The 20,869-nt window shown below is 38.0% G+C and overlaps 1 protein-coding gene across 1 annotated transcript in view; it reads left to right on the top strand.

The window, feature by feature from the left end:
• LOC134356326 (dynein light chain roadblock-type 2) overlaps positions 1 to 19,983 on the top strand; it is a 66,386-nt gene extending 46,403 nt beyond the window's left edge. The window contains exons 3-4 of the mRNA XM_063067208.1: positions 6,792 to 6,959; positions 16,516 to 19,983. Of these exons, the coding sequence (XP_062923278.1) occupies positions 6,792 to 6,959; positions 16,516 to 16,559 (212 nt within the window). The 3' untranslated portion in view covers positions 16,560 to 19,983. The remainder of the gene's footprint in view (positions 1 to 6,791; positions 6,960 to 16,515) is intronic.
• Positions 19,984 to 20,869: the final 886 nt, after the last annotated feature.

Genomic DNA, 20,869 nt, shown 5'->3' with positions numbered 1-20,869 from the left:
GGCTTTCAGAATCAGTGCACAAACGTCACAAATCAGTCTATAATTGCAAATGAATTCAGAATTGCAGATGAATTCAGAAGTTTTACATGAAAGGGAATTCCATATCAGCCACTTTAATTCTTGTCTTTGAACATGAGCAGAAATTACAAACGGAACATTATATATCTCGGGAAATTTCTCATTAATTGAAATATCCTTATTTAATTACTTGACATACTTGTAATGAGTCTCAAGTTACTTAGTAAAACTTTGGATAGTAATTTACCAGAAGAACACCACGGTAGCATAGCGGCTAATGTAATGCTATTACAGTTTGGGACATCGGTGTTCAATTCCGAAGTCATCTGTAAGGAGTCTGTATGTCCTCCCCATAACCAAATGGGTTTTCTCTGGGTCCTCTGGTTCCCTCCCACAGTTAAAAGATGTATTGTTTGGTAGGTTACGTGGTCATTGTAAAGTGTCCTGTGATTAGGCTAGGATTAAATCGGGATGGCTGGGTAGTGCACCTTAAATGCCGGAAGGGCTTATTCCATGCTGTATCTCTAAATAAATAAAATACAACTTGCTGTAAAGTTGTAGCAGAATTTTCATTGTTTACAAGTTATTCATTTTGTATGTCATATATTGTTCAAGTTATTGCAAATGCATTTAGTATTTGCCATATTTCTACCAATTTATTATTGTATTTTTACACCATATATTCTTGATTCCATTTCTAGTAGTTATAGATAACAATTCATAAGAATAAATTCAGGTTAAGAGTGAGCCCTTGTGTGACTGGACATACTAGTGAAGAATTGGAAAGAAAATCTGTTGCCAGAACAATTTTGGCTACAAGTCTCAGTAAAACCAAATGCAGGCAAACTCGCAGCCCAGAGTGACAAGGTGTTGATAAAGGGTGTTGTCCTGTAAAGTTAACTATTTCAGACATAGATCGCAAAGAGTAATAGTTGTTTTGGTGCACTGGAAGGTTTGAAAAGTAATTGCAATTGAAAGATGCTAAAGTGGTGGACAACAAACAGTGATGCAATAAACGCTCACTTTTATATGAACTCTTTTGTATTTGCAGTCGGCTTCATAGAGAGGATGATGTTAGAATTTTTCTAAGCAAAAACAGGAAAATCATTGATTTGTTAGCTAATTAAAGGGAACTTTTACTGAGAATGACGTTGCAGAAAATATGGCATAAGGGAATTTTTTGGATGGAAAATTGTTCAAATGTTAGACAGTTAAGTGTTTTAATGAAACTTTAAGTGAAAATAGATTTTTTATCTTAAATATTAATAATAAAATATCCCCACGTTTTGCATATGCTGCCACATGCTTTATTCATACATAACAGATATTCAATTTGCAGTGAAGGATTTTGTGTTCATTATGAATTTGGAATCTAAAATGCAATGGTAATCTAAATTAGAATGAAATTAACTCCTGCAATATTTGTTGGACCCGGCTGGTGGCGTAGTGGCATCAGTGTCGGACTTCGGGACGAAAGGTCCTGAGTTTGAACCCAGCCGACTCCCCTGCACACTTTCCATCCATGCTGGTTGCGAGCTGGTGATCTCTTTGGAAACTCACCCAGCAGAAGGCAATGGCAAACCACTGCTGTGACTTGCCGCGTACGCGGTTCCCCACTATGTCAGAGAGGCGTGGTGGGAAATTGTCCGCTAACCAGAGAAACTCTGAATGCGACGTACCTTTCCTAATATTTGTTGCAATGTTCCAAATGTCCATTTTTTAAAACCATTTTTATTACATCTTACTTTGGTTAATCTTTTCGTAACTGGTATCCCCATGTGCATTCCATTATTTGCTGAATAAATTAGAGCTATTGCAATCAAATTAAAGCTGATCATGGTAATACCTTTCTTCATGATCCTAATACAGTACTTCCTTTGAGACTGCACTGGGAATGATCAGGCCAGGCTTATTTTGAAGCTCTAGGACTTGTGGAATCAGATTTCTGATACTTCCTCATAAATTGCTTTGTGAATCAAATAGCCACAATATTACTTCCTATTTGTAAGTTTCCCACTGAGGAAAGCTGACAACTTGTTAATGAGGTAAAAACACATCCAAAGGCACAGCTTCAAAGAACGACAAAAATAACAGTTAGAGTGGCTGAAGCATAGCTTCTGTTGAAAATTTCACATGCTAGAAGTGGTAGAGATTGTGGAGGCTTTAGTAATGATCTTTCAAAAATCATTAAACTCTGGCAGGGTGACAGAGGACTGGAAAATTGTAAATGTCACTCCACTCTTCAAGAAAGGAGGAAGGTTGCAGAAAGGAAATTATAGACCAGTTAGCCTGACCTCAGTGGTTGGGAAGATGTGGAGTCAATTGTTAAGGATGAGGTTCTGGAGTACTTGGTGACACAGAACAAGATAAGACAAAGTCAGCATAGTTTCCTTAAGGGATAATCTTGCCTGATTAACCTGTTGGAATTATTTGAGGAGATTACAAGTAGGATAGATAAATATGTGCAGTGGATGTTGCATATTTGGACTTTTCAGAAGGCCTTTTTACAAGGTGCCACACATGAGGCTGCTTACCAAGTTAAGAGCCCATGATATTACAGGAAAGTTACTGGCATGTTTAGAGCATTGGCTGATTGGCAGGAGGCAGCAAGTAGGAATAAAAGGATCCTTTTCTGGTTGGCTGCCAGTGACCAGTGGTGTACGACAGGAGTCTGTGTTGGGACCGCTTCTTTTTGTGCTGTATACATGATTTAGATGATGGAATAGATGGCTTTGTTGCCAAGTTTGTAGATGAATCAAAGATTGGTGGAGGGGCAGGTAGCGTTGAGGAAACAGGTAGGATGCAGAAGGACTTGGACAGATTAGGAGAATGGGCAAGAAAGTGGCAAATGAAATACAATGTTGGAATATACATGGTCATGCACTTTGGTAGTAGAAATAAATGTGCAGACTATTTTCTTTTCAATATTTGTATTAGTTTCTACATAGAAGAATACAGAGTACAAGAAAGTATATATAAAGGTCGAAAAAAAAACAACTACCAATTACATGTTATCTATTCATAATAACAATCTCATTACCCCTTATTTATGTAGGTTAGTCAAAGTTATATTGAAATATACTAATTTATTACAAAAAAAAGAATCTAACCCCTACCAAGACCGAAGCTGTTATATTAAGGAGAAAAAAAGGTAAAATTACCATCTTGTATAATAAAAATTAATAATAGCCAACATCTAAATTTAAACAATGAATTGAGGGTTTTCAAAGTTTTGAAAATAATTCAGAAAGGGTCCCCACGAAGTTTGAAAGTCTTGACGAGATTCAGAAATTGAACAACGAATCTTCTGTAAATCTAAGCATGACATCATATCGCATAACCATTGAGAATAAGTAGGAGGAGAAAAATCTTTCCATTTAAACAAAAGCGCCCTCCGAGCTATTAGAGAGCTAAAGGCCAAAATATGTAAATCTGATATCTTCAACTTGATATCTTGTCCTGCAACAATACCAAATAGGGCCGTCAGAGGATTAGGCTTAAAATTGACAACTTCCTTCCAATATTTTTCAAGACATGGACAAGTCCAAAACATTTGAATTAATGAAGCTTCTCCATTATTGCATCTGTCACAGTAGGGAGATATATCCAAATAAAAATGAGATAGCTTATCCTTAGTCATATGGACTCTATGTACCACCTTAAATTATATGAAGGAATGGCGAGTACATAGCGATGACGTATTAACCAGTTTAAAAATTTCATTCCAAGTTTTCTTAGATATTAATGCCTTTAAGTCTTGTTCCCAGAGATCCTTAATTTTGTCTAAAGGAACATTCCTCTATTTTCTAAATGGGGAGAAAATCCAAAAATCTGAGATGCAAAGGGACTTGGGGTTCTTTGTGCATTTCAAGCTAAAGGTTAACTTGCAGGTTGAGTTGGTGGTGAGGAAGGCAAATTTACTGTTAGCATTAATTTCAAAAGGTCTAGAATACAAGAACAAGGATGTGATGCTGAGGCTTTATAAGGCACTGGTGAGGCCGTACCTTGAGTTTTGAACAGTTTTGAGCTTCTCCTCTAAGGAAAGATGTGCTGGCGTTGGAGAGGGTTCAGGGGAGGTTCACATGGATGACTCTGAGAATGAAAGGGTTATCGTATGAGGAATATTTGATAGCTGGACTCTGTACTCGCTGGAATTTTGAAGGATGGGGCGGGGGGTGGAATCTCATTGAATGTTAAAAGGCCTGGACATAGTAGGTGTGGAAAGGATGTTTCCTATGGTGGGGGAGTCTAGACAAGAGGGCACAGCCTCAGGATAGAGGGGCATCCATTTAAAACAGAGCTGTGGAGAAATTTCTTTAGCCAGAGGGTGTGGAATTTGTTAACACAGGCAGCTGTGGAGGTCAGATCATTGTACTTATTTAAGGCAGAGCTTGATAGGTTTTTGATTGGACGCGGCATCAAAGGTTACAGTGAGAAGGCCGGGGAGTGGGGCTGAGGAGCGGGGAGAAAAAAGATCATTCATAATTGAATGGTGGAGCACACCCGATGGGCCAAATGGCCAAATTCTGCTCCTATATCTTATGGTCTTAAGGACAGCACAGCTTTACTTTCCCCTGTGAAGTGCTGGTTGTCCTGCTGCACATATCTAACTTTTTTTTGTTTGATTTTAGTGGCCGAATTTTTACGATAAATTCTAACAATCATTTTCTGTCAACAGTCATCAACTGCTTTGTACAGAGTATCTAATTTGCTCATCATTCTGCTTTCCATATATTTAAACTGCATTGAACCACCATTGAACTTGTCTGAATATAGAAAAAATGTACAACCATGAGTTAGTGCTTTTTTTTTTCTGTCCCACCATATCATGGCTTTGTCCACTTCATTCCTTCTGTTGTTCCATATTCTTTGAATAGTAAGAAAAATTTCTATGTCCTTCTTGAATATATTTTATGACTTGGCCATTATTCACATGTATAGTAGGGAATTCCAAGGGCTCACCACCTGAGTGAAGAAATTTCTCCAATCTTGATGCTATGACTCCAGGTGTGGACTTTCCAGCCATTGGGGTTGCCCTCTCTATTCTGAGTCCATCCAGTCCTATTGGAATTTTATAGATTTCCATGAGGTCTTCCATCATCCTTCAATCTCCAGTGGTGTAAATCTAATCTATCCTTGTATATTAATCTTGCTAATGCAGGAGTGGGTCTTGGTGACTTTTGTTATCCCTCCATAACAGGAACATCATTCAAAGTTCAAAGTAGAATTTATTATCGGAGTGCATACATGTCATCACGTAAAATCCTGAGATTCTTCTTCTGCAGGTATACTCAGCAAATCTATAGAATAGTAACAATAAGCATCAGGAACTGTAAACAAACTGCAAATGCAGCTGTAAATAAATAGCAATAAATAATGAGCATGAAATAGCAATATAATAGAGTCCTTAAATGAGTGTAGCTGTACCGTTTTGTTCAAGACCTTGATGGTTGAGGGGTAATAGCTGTTCTTGAAGTTGGTAGTGCAAGTGCAATAAAGAGTATTGCCTGGGTGGTGAGGATCTTTGATAGATGCTACTTTTCTGTAGCAACATTTCATGTTAATGTGCTCAATGGTTGGGAGGGTTTTTACCCATGATGTACTGGGATGAATCCACTAACTTTTGTCGGATTTTCCACTCAAAGGCATTGGTGTTCCCATAGTAGAAAGCCCTTAACTCTGAGTGGAGTCATTGGGATGCTGTCGTGACGGCATTTTTGCCTAGCAGACTTTCTTATTTTTACGAGGCCAAGTTGCTAGCTCAACCCAGCACGGATGGAAAGCATACAAGGGAGCTGGCTGGATTCGAACTTGAGAGCCTTTGCTCCGAAGTCCGGCACTGATGCCACTATGCCACCAGCCGGCATCGGTGTTCCCATACTAGGCCGTAATGTAGCCAGTCAGCACACTTTCCACCACACAAATATACAAGTTTGCCAAGGTTTTTGATGACATGCCCAACCTTCGCAGGCTCCTGAGGAAGTAGAGGCGAGAACAAAACTGCACATAAAACTAATTGGAGTCTTATCAAGGTCCTATACAGCTGCAGAAATTCTTTCGCAACGAAAGCTAATGTACTATCTACATTTAAAAATTCTGCTAAATGGTCTCAGGCCTACAATATAAATTCTGTGTATTTTTTCATTAATACTACCGGACTTGACTTTCCACAGTTTATGTTTATATTTCAGATTTCTAGCACTTAGTTATTCTTTTATGCTATCCACTTTTTTAATTGCTTTCTGGATCTGAAGACTTGTTTTCAGCAAATGGTGTACAAGAAATGCAAATCTTGTCAGACCTGCCATATTCATGGGAAGCCAGAACATAAGCTTCTTCCTTTTGATTGGCTTTAGTGCTTGATTTTAATGCTGTGGTTGAAAGATAACCATATTTGAATTAATACTGCAGAAAGTACGATAGTACTTAGTTAATGAAAGAAGCTGAGATCAGCTTTGTTTCTCATCAGAACTAATTTATGGAAAAGGAACAGCTTTGTTGATGGTAACCAACAAGCAGACCATTCTTAATGAGAAAGTGAAGATGAATAATATTCACAATTTCCAGAAAACGCTCTATATTTTTGTCAAAATTTGCATGCAAGCCCTTTTTATATTCAATGCAAATACCCATGCTACATTTTATTTACTCTAAAAATGTTAATTTTAAAAATGTATATTTTTCCAATCATTTGGACAACCAAGGGAAAGTAATCTTAAGATAAAACTGTAAAGTGAGGTAAATTTATAAATTTCTATAATTGCAATTTGCAGGAATCCCAATTAGGACAACTTTGGACAACTCCACAACTGTGCAGTATGCAGGACTATTCCATCAACTTGCCATGAAAGCTAGAAGCACTGTCCGAGATATTGACCCACAGAATGACTTGACATTCCTACGAGTTCGATCAAAAAAGCATGAGATAATGGTTGCACCAGGTAAGAATGTGTGATTTTTAACAGCAAAGTTTTATTTCTTGATGGTTGGCAACACGAACAATTTAAAGGCACCAAGTGAAAACCTGAGGAAAGTGCTAATATTACTTTGTCTGTGTAGGACTGGTTCTCTACTATTCATCCTGTATATCCATTGCCTTCGAACATTGTGCACTCAAGTTAAATTTGGTTCTAGTAATTTATGGAGCGTTACCAAGCTTTTAATATTAAAGGACAGTATGTCTTTTTGGGTTAGGAAAGTTGTGAGGGGAGGTAGAGAGTTAGGAGGTTTTTTTTAAAAAAAAACCATTTTTTAACCGAATGCACTTAAAGAAGTTCAAGAACATTTAAGTCTATATATGCACAATAGAACTGTGGAAATAACATGTTAGCATTTCTTAAAGCTATTTAAATGTACATTTTCTCTATTTATATTTGTTTAACCTAATAGTCATAAAATTGGGCTAACAACTTAGAAAGCATGAATTCAATGGTAGCTAGTTCATTGACACCAGAAAGGAAATGGATTATTGCCAAATCCCAAATATTCACTAACGCGACTCAATTTGATCTACTAGACTAGATCAAACGGAACAACACTGCTAACTTTATAAATGGCTCCTCATAGCCTCAGTAGGATAGGCAATACATATTACCTTAGCAGTTAGGAATTCAAATTTGAATTTAGGAATTTAAATTCCTAAAAAATGTAAAAATCTACCTTTCATTTATACTTAAGATCAGGTGATGATGCCCCCAACCTTAACTAAACTTGCTGATTGCCTGGATATGAGCAAGTTTCAAAAGGATTTGCCTTCAGATCTTTCACTAGTATAATGCTTTACAGTGCTAGCGATCAGCATTTAATTCCTGGTCCTGTAAGGAGTTTATACGTTCTCTCCATGACCATGTGGGTTTCCTCTGGGTGTTCCCACATTCTAAAGGCTAAGAAGGGTTAGTAAGTTGTGAGGATGCTATGTTGTCATTGGATGCAACTCGATGAGCTGATACCCTTCTTCAGGTCTGGCTAGTAACAAACAGATCTAAACCATATGCAGACAGATGGAATTAACCTAATTTTACATTATGTTTGGCACAGACATAATGGGCCAAAGGACCTGTTGCTGTCCTGTTCTTTACTATGTTCTATAGAACAAAACCTAGACATTTTTCCAAACAGAGATTGAGATAAGTGAAGGGATGAGTCGTATGAAAAAAGAGCTGAACGTTAGCCCAATTTTATGACTATTCATTTAAACAAATATAAATAGAGAAAATGTACACTTAAATAGCTTTAAGAAATACTAACAAGTTATTTCTATAGTTCCAATGTGCATAAATGTTCTGTGACTTCTTTAAGTGTATTTGGAGAATGTATAAACTCCTTACAGGAGTAGGAATTAAACCCTGATCACTGGCACTGTAAAGTCTTATACTAGCCATTTTGCTATTGTTTACTACTACACATTCCACATTACATCAGTGACTGCATTTTAAAAAGTACTTGATTAGCAAGAAAGCACTTTGAGATAGGGTCATGAACATTGCTGTTTTGTGGATAATAACAGTTTTACGGCCTGTGATGAGCAAGAAACTATATTCATTATCCCAGCATGGTTCAGAACAGATAAATATTAGAGGTCGGATAAAACTTTTATCTCCATGATCAAATAACAGAATAAATTAAAAATATTCATCAAGCATGCTGTAATAAATCGTGTTGGCAGTCAGATTCTCTACAATGAAGGTTCCAAATATAAATTTGAAAAAATATGATATGGATTGGTTTGGAACCATGTGAAATGCCTAATGCAGTATATACAAAAGAGCTTTTAAAAGCAATTTCTCAACAGTAATGATTTTAGAAGAGATATTGGAGCAGTTTCAGCATAAATGACAAATGTACATTAAGAAAAGGACAAAATAGATTTCATTTATATTTTTAAAAAATGAAGAATTTCCCTACCAAAATAGATGAAATCATGCCAAGTATTTTCTGTTATATGTCTGATAAAAATCTTTGACACTGTGCTGTATCATGAAGTTATTTATAGGTGCTTAAAAATTCTCTCATGATACAACTCAGATGAAAATGGATAGCCTGTGAAAAGTTGTATCTAATACTTGATAATTATTTTTATAATTTGTTATGTGAATAACTTCAGCATTTTCATTAAGGTGAAAAGGAAGTCCTTAATAACTCCTTATTACTTTAACACTGCACTCATGAGTCGCTGGGCTTGATTATGCATGGAAAGATTGTGTACTTGGCTTCCAAATTAACCTGCCATTTATCAAATTACCACTGTTGACTCTGTTTTCTTTATTTATCATGAAAGAACTTTGCAATCCAGTGTGATCGCCATACTTGTTTAAGCAGCCTGTTGCTAATGTGTTAATGGAATGATTTCACTTAGGCAATTGTATTTCGGTCTGTCATAATTTAAATTTTACTGGTTATTGCACTTAATATTAATAGCAAGAGCCGCAATGACCAGTACTACATCTCAGTATAATGAAGCTCAAGTTTCCTCGGCATTTTAAGTCTCTTGTACAATTTTCATATAATTACCATTATTTTCCGAAAACCATAGATAACTGATGAAACAAGTTTATTGAATTATAAATGCGAGAAAGTCTTCAGGTGCTGGAAGTCCAGAGTAACACACAAAATGTTGGAGGAATTAAGCAGGTTAGGCAGAATCTATGCAAATGAATTAAACATGACACTACAGGCTGAGACCCTTCTTCAGGTCTGGTTGGTAATGAACTGATATAAACCAAATGCAAACAGAGGTAATTAGCCTAATTTTATATCCTGTTCAGCACAGACATAATGGGCCAAAGGACCTGTTACTGTCCTATTCTGTTTACTATGTTCTATAGAATAAAACCTAGATACTTCCCCCAACAGAGATTCAGATAAGTGAAGGGATGAGTCACATATATATATAAAAAAAATGTTGAATAGTTCTTTGTAACTTCATAGGGAATTGGTTGTGCTTCAGGAGTAATCTGTTAAAGGCCTTGCTATCTTTCTTTTCTGACAAGAGAGTCCTGTAAAACTAGCAAGTCAAATAAAGAATTTACAATACCAGTTTTAAAATTGTTGAAAATATTTCTACTTTATAAATGGTTTCTGGAGAACAAAATGATTAGAAAGAGATCTGTGCAGTTTCTCTTGCAATTTCATAAGTGTTAGTAAACCCTTTGTGTTGGTAACAGAAAAGTAGAAAAATCTACTGGAAACTGAGTAAGTTTGAAGGTTCATCAATTTGAATGGAAACTTTGATTTATTTACACTGTTATCATCTGCTTTTGGGATTGTGGTCATTCCAGTCTGTGTTATAAATGGCTTCTTTTTTCTTTCAGTTGGCTAGAAATTTCCAGTAAAGAGATTTTTTTTTTAAAAAAAGCTCTTGCATCGACTGAGGATAATTTTATTCAGGGTTAATTTTATTTATAATTTATTGGTGGCAGGTTTTGCCATCAAGTAAAAGCTAGTCTGACGTCTCAGAGACACTTCAGCAGGATAAATAGTCTTTCTGATCCTGCGGCTCAGTTTTAATTAGAATTGGTTTATCATTATGAATATTATTATTACTTATTTTAACTCAGAATTAGTAAGGTTTCTTAGTACATTGTTGCATATATATCCAGCAAGCAATCCCACTGGAATTCAGCTTGTATGCAGGGCAAATGAGAAATTGTTCAACTTGTGGTTGCCTCCACCCAATAACCAATGTGACCCAACTTTACTAAAGAAGCTCCAATTAGTAGATCAAGCATGACCGGTACCTATAAGGAGTATTCACTCCCTTGGAAGTTCTCATGTTTTATTGTTTTATAACATTGAATCACAGGGGATTTAATTTGGCTTTTTTGACACTGATCAACAGAAAAAGACTATTTTGTGTCAAAGTGAAATAGATCTCTACAAAGTGATCTAAGTTAATTATAGATATAAAACACAAAATAATTGATTGCATAAACATTCAGTTCCTTTAATATGTCACACCAAATCATCACTGGTTCAGCCAATTGGTTTTAGAAGTTGCATAATTAGTCAAATGGAGATCACCTGTGTGCAGTCAAGGTGTTTCAATTGATTGTATTAAAAATACACCTGTATCTGGAAAGTCCAACTGCTGGTGAGAGAGTATCCTGGCAAAAATGACACCATAAAGACACAAGAAAACAAAAAGCAACTCCACTAAAAGGATATTGAAAAGCGCAAGTCAGGAGATGGATACAAGAATATTTCCAAGTCACAAGCGCAAGTCAGGAGATGGATACAAGAATATTTCCAAGTCACTGAATATCCCTTGGACCGCAGTTAAGTCAATCATCACACAATATGGCACAGCTGTATATCTGCTGAGAGCAGGCCGTTTTCAAAACTGAGTGACCATGCAAGAAGGGAGCTAGTGAGAGAAGCCACCAAGAGACCTCTGGCAAAGTTACAAGCTTCAGTGGTTGAGATGGGAGAGGCTGCACATACAACAACTGTTGCCCGGGTACTTCACCAGTCACAGCTTTATGGGAGAGTGGCAAAGGAAAAGCCACTGTTTGGGGGGGGGGGGGCGCGGGGAGAACTCATGAAATCTCGGCTAGAGTTTATGGGAGACTCTGAAGTCAGCTGGAAGAAGGTTCTATGATCTGATTAAACCAAAATTGATTTTTTTGGCCATCAGACTAAAAGCTTTGTTTGGCTTAAGCCAAATATCGCACATCATCAGAAACACACCATCTCTAACGTGAAGCATAGTGGTGGCTGCATTTTGCTGTGGGGATGCTTCACTGCAGCAGCCCTGGAAGGGTTGTGAATGTAGAAGGTAAAATGAATGCAGCAACATGCAGAGAAATCCTGGAGGAAAACCTGATGCAGTCTGCAAGAGAACTGCAACTTGGGTGAAGATTTGTTTTCCAGCAAGACAGTAGCCCCAAGGCTACACAGAAATTGCTTTTAAACAGCAAAGTTATGTCCTAGAGTGGCCAAGTCAGTGTCCTAACCTCAATCCAATGGAGAATTTGTGGCTGGATGTGAAAAGAGCTGTTCTCTCATAATCCCCATGCAATCTGACAGAGCTTGAGCAGTTTTGTAAAGAAGAATAGGAAACAATTGCAGGTCCAGATGTGCAAAGCTGATGGTGACCTATCTGCACACTCAAGTCACTCAAGTAATTGCTGCCAAAGGTGCATCTGCTAAATACTGAGTTGAAGGGGGTGAATACTTATGCCAACGATTATTTTGTGCTTTATATTTGTAATTTGGCAGACAGGAAGCAAAGAGTGGGAATAAACGGGACCTTTTCAGAATGGCAGGCAGTGACTAGTGGGGTACCGCAAGGCTCAGTGCTGGGACCCCAGTTGTTTACAATATATATTAATGACTTGGATGTGGGAATTAAATGCAGCATCTCCAAGTTTGCAGATGACACGAAACTGGGCGGCAGTGTTAGCTGTGAGGAGGATGCTAAGAGGGTGCAGGGTGACTTGGGTAGGTAGGTGAGTGGGCAAATTCATGGCAGATGCAATTTAATGTGGATAAATGTGAAGTTATCCACTTTGGTAGCAAAAACAGGAAAACAGATTATTATCTGAATGGTGGCCGATTAGGAAAAGGGGAGGTGCAACGAAACCTGGGTGTCATTATACACCAGTCATTGAAAGTGGGCATGCAGGTACAGCAAGCGGTGAAAAAGGCGAATGGTATGCTGGCATTTATAGCAAGAGGATTCGAGTACAGGAGCAGGAAGGTACTACTGCAGTAGTACAAGGCCTTGGTGAGACCACACCTGGAGTATTGTGTGCAGTTTTGGTCCCTTAATCTGAGGAAAGACATCCTTGCCATAGAGGGAGTACAAAGAAGGTTCACCAGATTGATTCCTGGGATGGCAGGACTTTCATATGATGAAAGACTGGATGAACTAGGCTTATACTCGTTGGAATTTAGAAGATTGAGGGGGGATCTGATTGAAATGTATAAAATCCTAAAGGGATTGGACAGGCTAGATGCAGGAAGATTGTTCCCGATGTTGGGGAAGTCCAGAATGAGGGGTCACAGTTTGAGGATAAAGGGGAAGCCTTTTAGGACCGAGATTAGGAAAAACTTCTTCACACAGAGAGTGGTGAATCCGTGGAATTCTCTGCCACAGGAAACAGTTGAGGCCAGTTCATTGGCTATATTTAAGAGGGAGTTAGATATGGCCCTTGTGGCTAAAGGGATCAGGGGGTATGGAGGGAAGGCAGGTACAGGGTTCTGATTTGGATGATCAGCCATGATCATACTGAATGGCGGTGCAGGCTCGAAGGGCCGAATGGCCTACTCCTGCACCTATTTTCTATGTTTCTATGTAATTAATTTAGATTACTTTGTGGAGATCTGTTTTCACTTTCATATGAAAGAGCCTTTTCTGTTGATCAGTTTAAAAAAAAATTGTATCCACTGTGATTCAATGTTGTAAAACAATAAAACATGAAAACTTCTGGGAGGGTTGAATACTTTTTATAGGCACTGCATACATACACTTTCAGAAGCATTAGTTTTGAGGTGCTATCTAACAAGAAGAGTTGGGTAGTGGGTTCAATAACTTTTAAGTTGTCATCTTGAGGTAATGAGCCTTTGCTAGCTTACTTCCCTTGCATTACACCACTGTCTGTGAATAAAAATCAAGAATGAGACCCTGGAAAATGTGGGCCACTTGCCATACTCTGGAACTGATTCTCAACAAAGGCAGACATTGATGAAATTCACCATTCCGTCATATGTCAGCGTAGTATTTGGCCATCTGAGATAAAGTGTTTGAAGATCAGATTTCAAACTTGTCTAATCTTTATTGCTTCTGGATCATGGACTGATCACAACAGACAACTCGCAGCATTGTAGAGGCAATTTTGCAAAACTCCAAATTTACTGGTGAGATAAGTGAGATAATGTCAGTATCTGCTGGCCTGCTGCCATGTCACACCTCGCTATTGAGTGTGGGTAAGTGTGTTGGAAATCTTGAGCAACACACACAAAATGCTGGAGGAACTCACTGGCCAGGCAGCATCTAGGGAGGGAAATAAACTCGATGTTTCGAGATGCAACCTTTCATCAGAACTGCAGTGATGGCTGACTGATGGGTTGACCACATTTTGAGCCCAACATCACTGTGGTTAATTTATGAACAATCATGACAAACTATCAGCAGGTAGGAAAAAACAATTCAAGTACCCAATATATGCTCAAAGCTGTCTTGGAAGAAGTAACATTTCCACTGATTTGTGTTCATCCCTGTCCTCTGACCACTCAAAATGGAAAAGGAACCTTAAGGATCATATTAAGAATCATGACCCATTCACCAGGAGAAAATGGTAACCGAGCGCAAATGATAGAGGAAGTATGTACTCTCTGATCAAGATCCATCTCCTTTCCCAGTTATGACAGTCTGTGAATTCCACATTGGTTTCATCAGCCAGCTTAGAATGAATAAAACTCAACTAGAAGCGAGTTGCCTTCATCTACAAGGAGTTATCTAACAAGGGAAGATGGGCAATGAGTTCCATAATTTAGGTTCAAGAGTCTCACAAATAATATATGATAAATCTGTACTTCCTAAGCTGGTTTCTTTTTTCTGTCATCCATTATGGAAGCATATAATAATACAGGTTTCCCCCCGCCATCCGAAGGTAGAGCGTTCCTATGAAACGGTTTGTAAGCCGAAATGTCGTAAAGCGAAGAAGCAATTACCATTTATTTATATGGGAAAATTTTGTGACCGTTCGCAGACCCAAAAATAACCTACCAAATCATACCAAATAACACATAAAACCTAAAATAACAGTAACACATAGTAAAAACAGGAATATGATATGATAAATACACAGCCTATACAAAGTAGAAATAGTTTTCCACAATCATTACTGAACTGTTCTCCGTAGCGAAAATCACACGCAAGCGTTGTTGGCAGAAAATCTCACGGAAGCACTGTTGGCAAAAACCCGGTGCAAGCGCTGTCCAGTAACCTTTAAGCTATGAAGCTGCCAAATCATACCAAATAACACATAAAAATACACAGCCGATACAAAGTAGAAATAATGTACGTACAGTGTAGTATCACTTACCGGAATCGGGACAGCACTGAGCACACTGATAATGGTGTGTTAGACTGAGTCGGTGCAGGTTGACTGGTGTGGTGGCCCCACCCTCCAGGCCTCCGACAGATGCCGAACCATGAAGCATGCAGGGGTCCAGCGGTAGCCGGGAGCATCCAGCACGTCATTAAGAAAAAAGCCCAAATAAACATGCTAATTAATTAGGTGCTGCCCGGCACGTAATTGTCGGCCCAGGTCATTGCCGATTGCGTCGCCTTTGATCTGGGCCGACATTTAAGTGTGGGGCGGCACCTAATTAATTAGCATGTTTATTTCGGCTTTTTTCTTAAAGATGTGCTGTGTGCCTCCCGGCTACTGCTGCATTCTCCGTGAATCGGTACGGTATCTGTCTGCGGCCTGGGTGGTGGAACACTGGGGTGTCATCTTGTTGTCTATTTCCATTAGAGCAGGCAGCTCAACTTCTCCTATGACTGCCCGCCTCGATGTCAAAGATCGAGGTTCGTCGTCTGCTGTGGCTGATGTAGAAGGCTTGCTCGACTGCTGAGCCTCACGCATTTTTCTATCACACAGTTCTTTGTAAGGACTCAAACCATGCTGCAAATATTTCCTAAACCTACGTACCCTTTCAAAATTAAAGTTGTACTTATCATTGCAGCAAAAATCTCACGCAGTTGCTTCACATTCATTTCACTACTGCATTCGGTTTCGATTGTTATCCTTTCCTCTTCCAATTGCATCAGCTCTTCATCTATCAGTTCTTGGTCATGGGATGCCAAAATCTTTTCAACATCGTGTTCGTCAGCTTCCACAAGCCAAACTCACTTTGTCCTTACTACGTTCACCACGATCGAAATGCTTAATTATGTCTAGTTTTACGCTAAGTGTAGCACCCTTACGAGCTCTTTTAGGCTTTTCCGACACTTTCGAACTCATCTTGCAAATGGCTGCTCGGGGCGTGCGCTGCCTTTTATCGCGCGCTGAATTTTTTATCGCACGCTGCTTTTTTTTCGTAACAGTGAAAACACCTTCTGAAAGCGAAAACAGGGTACTAATGTAGGTCTTTCATAACAGTGAGGTTTCGTAAAGCCAACGTTCGAAAAGCGGGGAACACCTGTACATAATGTCACTCACATAGATTCAGAGGATAAAGAAAAATGATCACCAGATATTTAAGGTTACAATCTGTTTTTGAGTCTTGATTAATTTTAAATGTCTGCCTGATATAGTTTGTCATAAATATCCAGTATATTTTTGAAAATAAAAGGGTTCTCAAACACCATGTACAAATTTAAAGAAAAACTATAGTTTGTCTCATGTAATCTGATGCAATGGAGTTTTGGTTTTTTTGAGTTCAGGGTTTTAAAATAAAGAAAATATTGCAGTAAGTTGAATAGCTGAATAAACAAAAGATTTTATTTTTCTAATCCCTTAAGGTTTGAATTTTCTGTTTCCATTGCAGATAAGGAATACCTTCTAATCGTCATCCAGAATCCAAGTGAATAAATTCAGAATGGATATCTAAAAGACATCAAGGATAACATTCAGCTGTTAGACTAACACTTTAATAATTTAATAGTGAAAAGTGAATTTGTAAACAGAGGTTATGAATCAGAAGTTCTGAATTAATGATTTTTTGTTTAAAAAAAACTTAAAACAATAAACAGTAATGCCATGTAGCCTGTCCTCACTTTTGTCTCTTTCATTATTTGTATTATAGGTTTAACACAGAAGCAAACCATTCAGTCTAATCAGAAGATCGTTATGCTCCATCTGCAGCCTTCCCATCTTTCCTCATTAATGAGTTTTCTCAATCCTTTGGTATGGATTAGATGGGCCGAAGGTCTGGTTTCTGTGCTGTAGTGTTCTATGATCCTAACTCTATTTAAATCTATCTGCATAACCCTCTAACTTCTAATTTTATTATGCTTGTTCAACCTTCTCTTAAGGCTGCTTGCTTCACTATTGCTCGTGTTAGCAAGTTCCACTGGTCTCGTGCAGCTTTGACTAAAATTTCTTCTAAATTCCCTTTTGATTTATTGGAAATGTTCTCTGTAGTGATTCTACCAAAACTCTATCGATTCTTTATTAGGTCATATACCTACCTTCTGAGGAAGAAAAATGTTACAAATGGTTGATTCCACCCCCCCCCCCCCGATATGTACCTGGTTGCATTTTTAGTATAATTCCTGTAAATCTTTTCTACACTGCTTCTATTTCCTTTTCATTAGAGACAACACTGTGCCCAGTTATTCCTAACCACAATTGAAGAAAGGTCTAGTGTAAGTTCCCTATTTTAAAATCCTGTTCTTCCAGAAATAAATCCTTATGCTTGATTTACTCTCATCATTCCCTGTAAATTACCAGTAATACAGCTTTGAGTGAATGGTCTTTCTGTATGGTATGGCATGATGCCCTTATTCTTCTATCCCTTCTAGGCTTGTAATTTGCAAATAATCAACAAAGTCCCTAACTGTTCCTAAGTTGTGACTACCATGTATTCATCCTCACCATCCTCACTTGCACATTAAGTTTATTAATGCAGTCTTGTAATCTGTTGCCTTTTTCCTGTGTTGACTAAAGTCTAAATTATCATTGTGAATTGCAAACATTGTGAAACTTTGTGCACCTTTTTCCACTGTAGTAGCTACACTGGCTGCCTGTAATAAAGTCAGATAGTAATCCATCCTATTACTTCTACCCTGTCTCTGTATTCTCTGAACAGGGTCGTTAAGTTTCTTATAAAGTTATACAGCACTTAGCACAATCAAGATACCAACCTGATCTCATCCCATTTGACAGCATTTGGTCCTTCTCTTGCTAAACCTTTCCTATCCATATACCTGTCCAAAATGTTTCAAACATTCCAAATGCATATACCTCTACCACTTCCTCTGGCAGCTGCTGCTATGCATCCACAAGGCTCTATATGAAAATAATTGTTCCTCAGGTCCACTTTAAATCTTTGTAGTCTCATCTTAATCACATGCCCTTTAGCTAGACTCTCCTGCCCCTCTGCCTTCTTTGCTCCAAGGAAAATAATCCTAGCCTAGCTAATAGCCTTATAAATCAAACCCTCCAGTACAGGGCACCTCCTGCTGCATCTTTTCTACACCCACATCATTGGATCACATCTTCCAATAGCATAGCAATCAAAGCTGTACATAATATTCCAAAAGTGGTCTAATTAACAAATAGTACAACTGCACTGTGCCATTCCATCAATACTGGAGTTGGTGAAGGCAAATATGTTTCACCTTTATCACCACCTCTCTACTGCTTTGCTATTTTTATTCTCCATTGGACAACAGTCTTCAAAAACCTTCTCATTCACTATGTATGTCTGGCCTGGACTAATTTCCCAACATGTATTACTTTGGCTCCTACCAGAGTTAAATTCCATGTGCCCACTCAAAGGAACATTTCCTTTGAAATTCATGCTAACAATTGATTATTATGTTATTTGTGTCCAAATTTTTTATTCTGTAGTCGGGTTTCCAATATCTTCCTCCCACCCATGTTAAGCTGATGAATCTATAATTTCCAGGGCATGGTTCTACCTCTCATATATAGTTATTATGTCGGATAGTAGTTGGTATATTATTGGCATATGTACTGAGGTACAATGAAAAGCTTGTCTTGAATACTATTCATACAGATTTACACAGAGGTGAAGAGTCCATCTCATCATACTAAGGAACAATTTAATGTCATATAACAGTGGATTAGAAGCTGTCTGTGAGCCTGATAAAATGAGTGTTCAAGTTTTTTTTATTATCTGCTACCTAAAGGAGGAGAGGAGATGAATTTCCAGAAGGTGTAGAATCTTGATTATGCTGGCTGCTTTACTGAGGCAGCAAGAAGCATAGACAGGCAGTATGGAGAGGAACCTGGTTTCTGTGATGTACTGTGTCGTAGAGACAACTCCCAAGTTTCTTCTTGTCAGGTACAGAGCAGTTGCCATACCAAGATGCTAGGCACCCAGACAGTATGCTTTCTCTGGTGGTTCAATAAAAATTAGTAAGGATTGATGAGCCATTCCAAAATTCTTTAGCCTTCTGAGGAAGTAAAGGAGTTTGTGAGCTCTCCTGGCCATGACATCTACGTGGTTGGACTAGGACAAGGTATTGGTGATGTACACTCCTTGGAACCTGAAGCTCTCAACCATCTTAACCTCAACATCATTGGTATAGACAGGGGCAAGTGCACTGAAGTCAATGAAAGTTCTTTTACTGACATTTAGGGAAAGTTTGTTGTCATGACACGTTACTAATCTCACAATCGCCTTCCTGTTCTTCCTATATGTTATCAACCCTTGGATAATTAACTATAAAATATGTGTAGCCATTTCCTATTTCCTTAAATTCTTTTAGGATTTTTTTAATGATTACATCATAAAACCATCTATCCACAAAGGTTTTATCCTCTGAGTATGATTGGTTTATTAAATGGAATCCCCCTTTGTAGTTTAAATCCACTTATTCTCATCATCAAATGCCATGTCCACCTTCTCCATCTCCCTGGCGAATACTAATGTAAAATAATGACTTAGTATTTCTGCATCTCCCTGTTGCAACCAATTTGTTCTTACTTTATTATTTATGTGTTTGTGAAATATTTTGCTAATTTAACATTCCTTGATGTTTTCAGTTTCTTTTTGTCTTTATTTAATTTTTGACTTGTGTTGTACCTGTGGGCTGTTCTGCAGTCTACAAAATTTAATATATAATATTAATAAGTACTTTATTGATCTCGAGTGGGAAATTCTTTCATTATAGCAGCAACATTTAAAAGCACACTTTAGCAGTGTGCAGACTTAACTAATAATAAAGTACAGAATGATAACATGCACAATAATAATTGACCAATGTGCAATAATTTGCAATAAAAATGTACGAAATAATAAAACAGAGACAATTGTACTATGGTGTGTATTCTCCTGTCTCATATGTTTATTGCATTTAGGAGGAAAGATTCTCTATAATGATCCCTGTGACAGCAGAGCTGATTGAGTCTGTTTGAAAGGGTGCTCCGCTGCATATTCAGTAGGTCATGGAAAGGATGTGCCAGATTATCCATAATGGATAACAGTTTGTTTAGTGACACACTCTCCACCACTAACTCAATAGACTCCAGGTTGTAGCCAAGGATGGATGGATCCTTTTTGAAAGAAGAGGGCACTCGCTACAACAGACTGGTAAAAAATCTCCAACATCCTGCTGTACACATTGGAGGACCTCATCTTCCTTAGAAAATAGTCTGCTCATCTCCTTCTTGTAAATAGCCTTGGTGCTGGTTTTCCAGTCTAGTCTGTTGTGAAGGTGAACACCTTTTCCTCTGTCCCCCGTTGTTCCCTTATCATTAGTCATCTATAGAATCTTGTATTTAGTTTGTCTTTTTAGACATTCCAATTCTACCCCATTTATATTATTCCACATACCCAACTGTATTCCACCTCTTGGCCTTTTTCCTACCCTTTCCAACTGTGGTATACTGCATCATACCAAATCAAAATCACAGTAGCCTTACTTCAATGAAGTAATCTTTGGTTATTAATATATGTTCATAGTTATGATTCAACAATTAAGCTGTAAATTGTTTTTAGAGTTTTGCAGTTCTAGATTAAACCGGAGATCTCATAGTCACACAGTGTTTAAAAAAAGTTAGTAGTTCAGCCCAATTTGTCCATGCAGACTGCAAGCTAGTCTCATCTGGTCTGCATTTAGCCCATAGCCATCTAAACCTTTCTTATCCATGTACTTACCTAGATGGATTTTAAATGTTGCTAATGGGCCTGTCTTAACTATCTCATTCCA

The sequence above is a fragment of the Mobula hypostoma genome, chromosome 14 (assembly GCF_963921235.1).
Source record: "Mobula hypostoma chromosome 14, sMobHyp1.1, whole genome shotgun sequence".
Classification (NCBI taxonomy): Eukaryota; Metazoa; Chordata; class Chondrichthyes; order Myliobatiformes; family Myliobatidae; genus Mobula; species Mobula hypostoma.
Note: the sequence above shows the minus strand (reverse complement) of the source record. Positions and strands in the feature narration are given on the sequence as shown.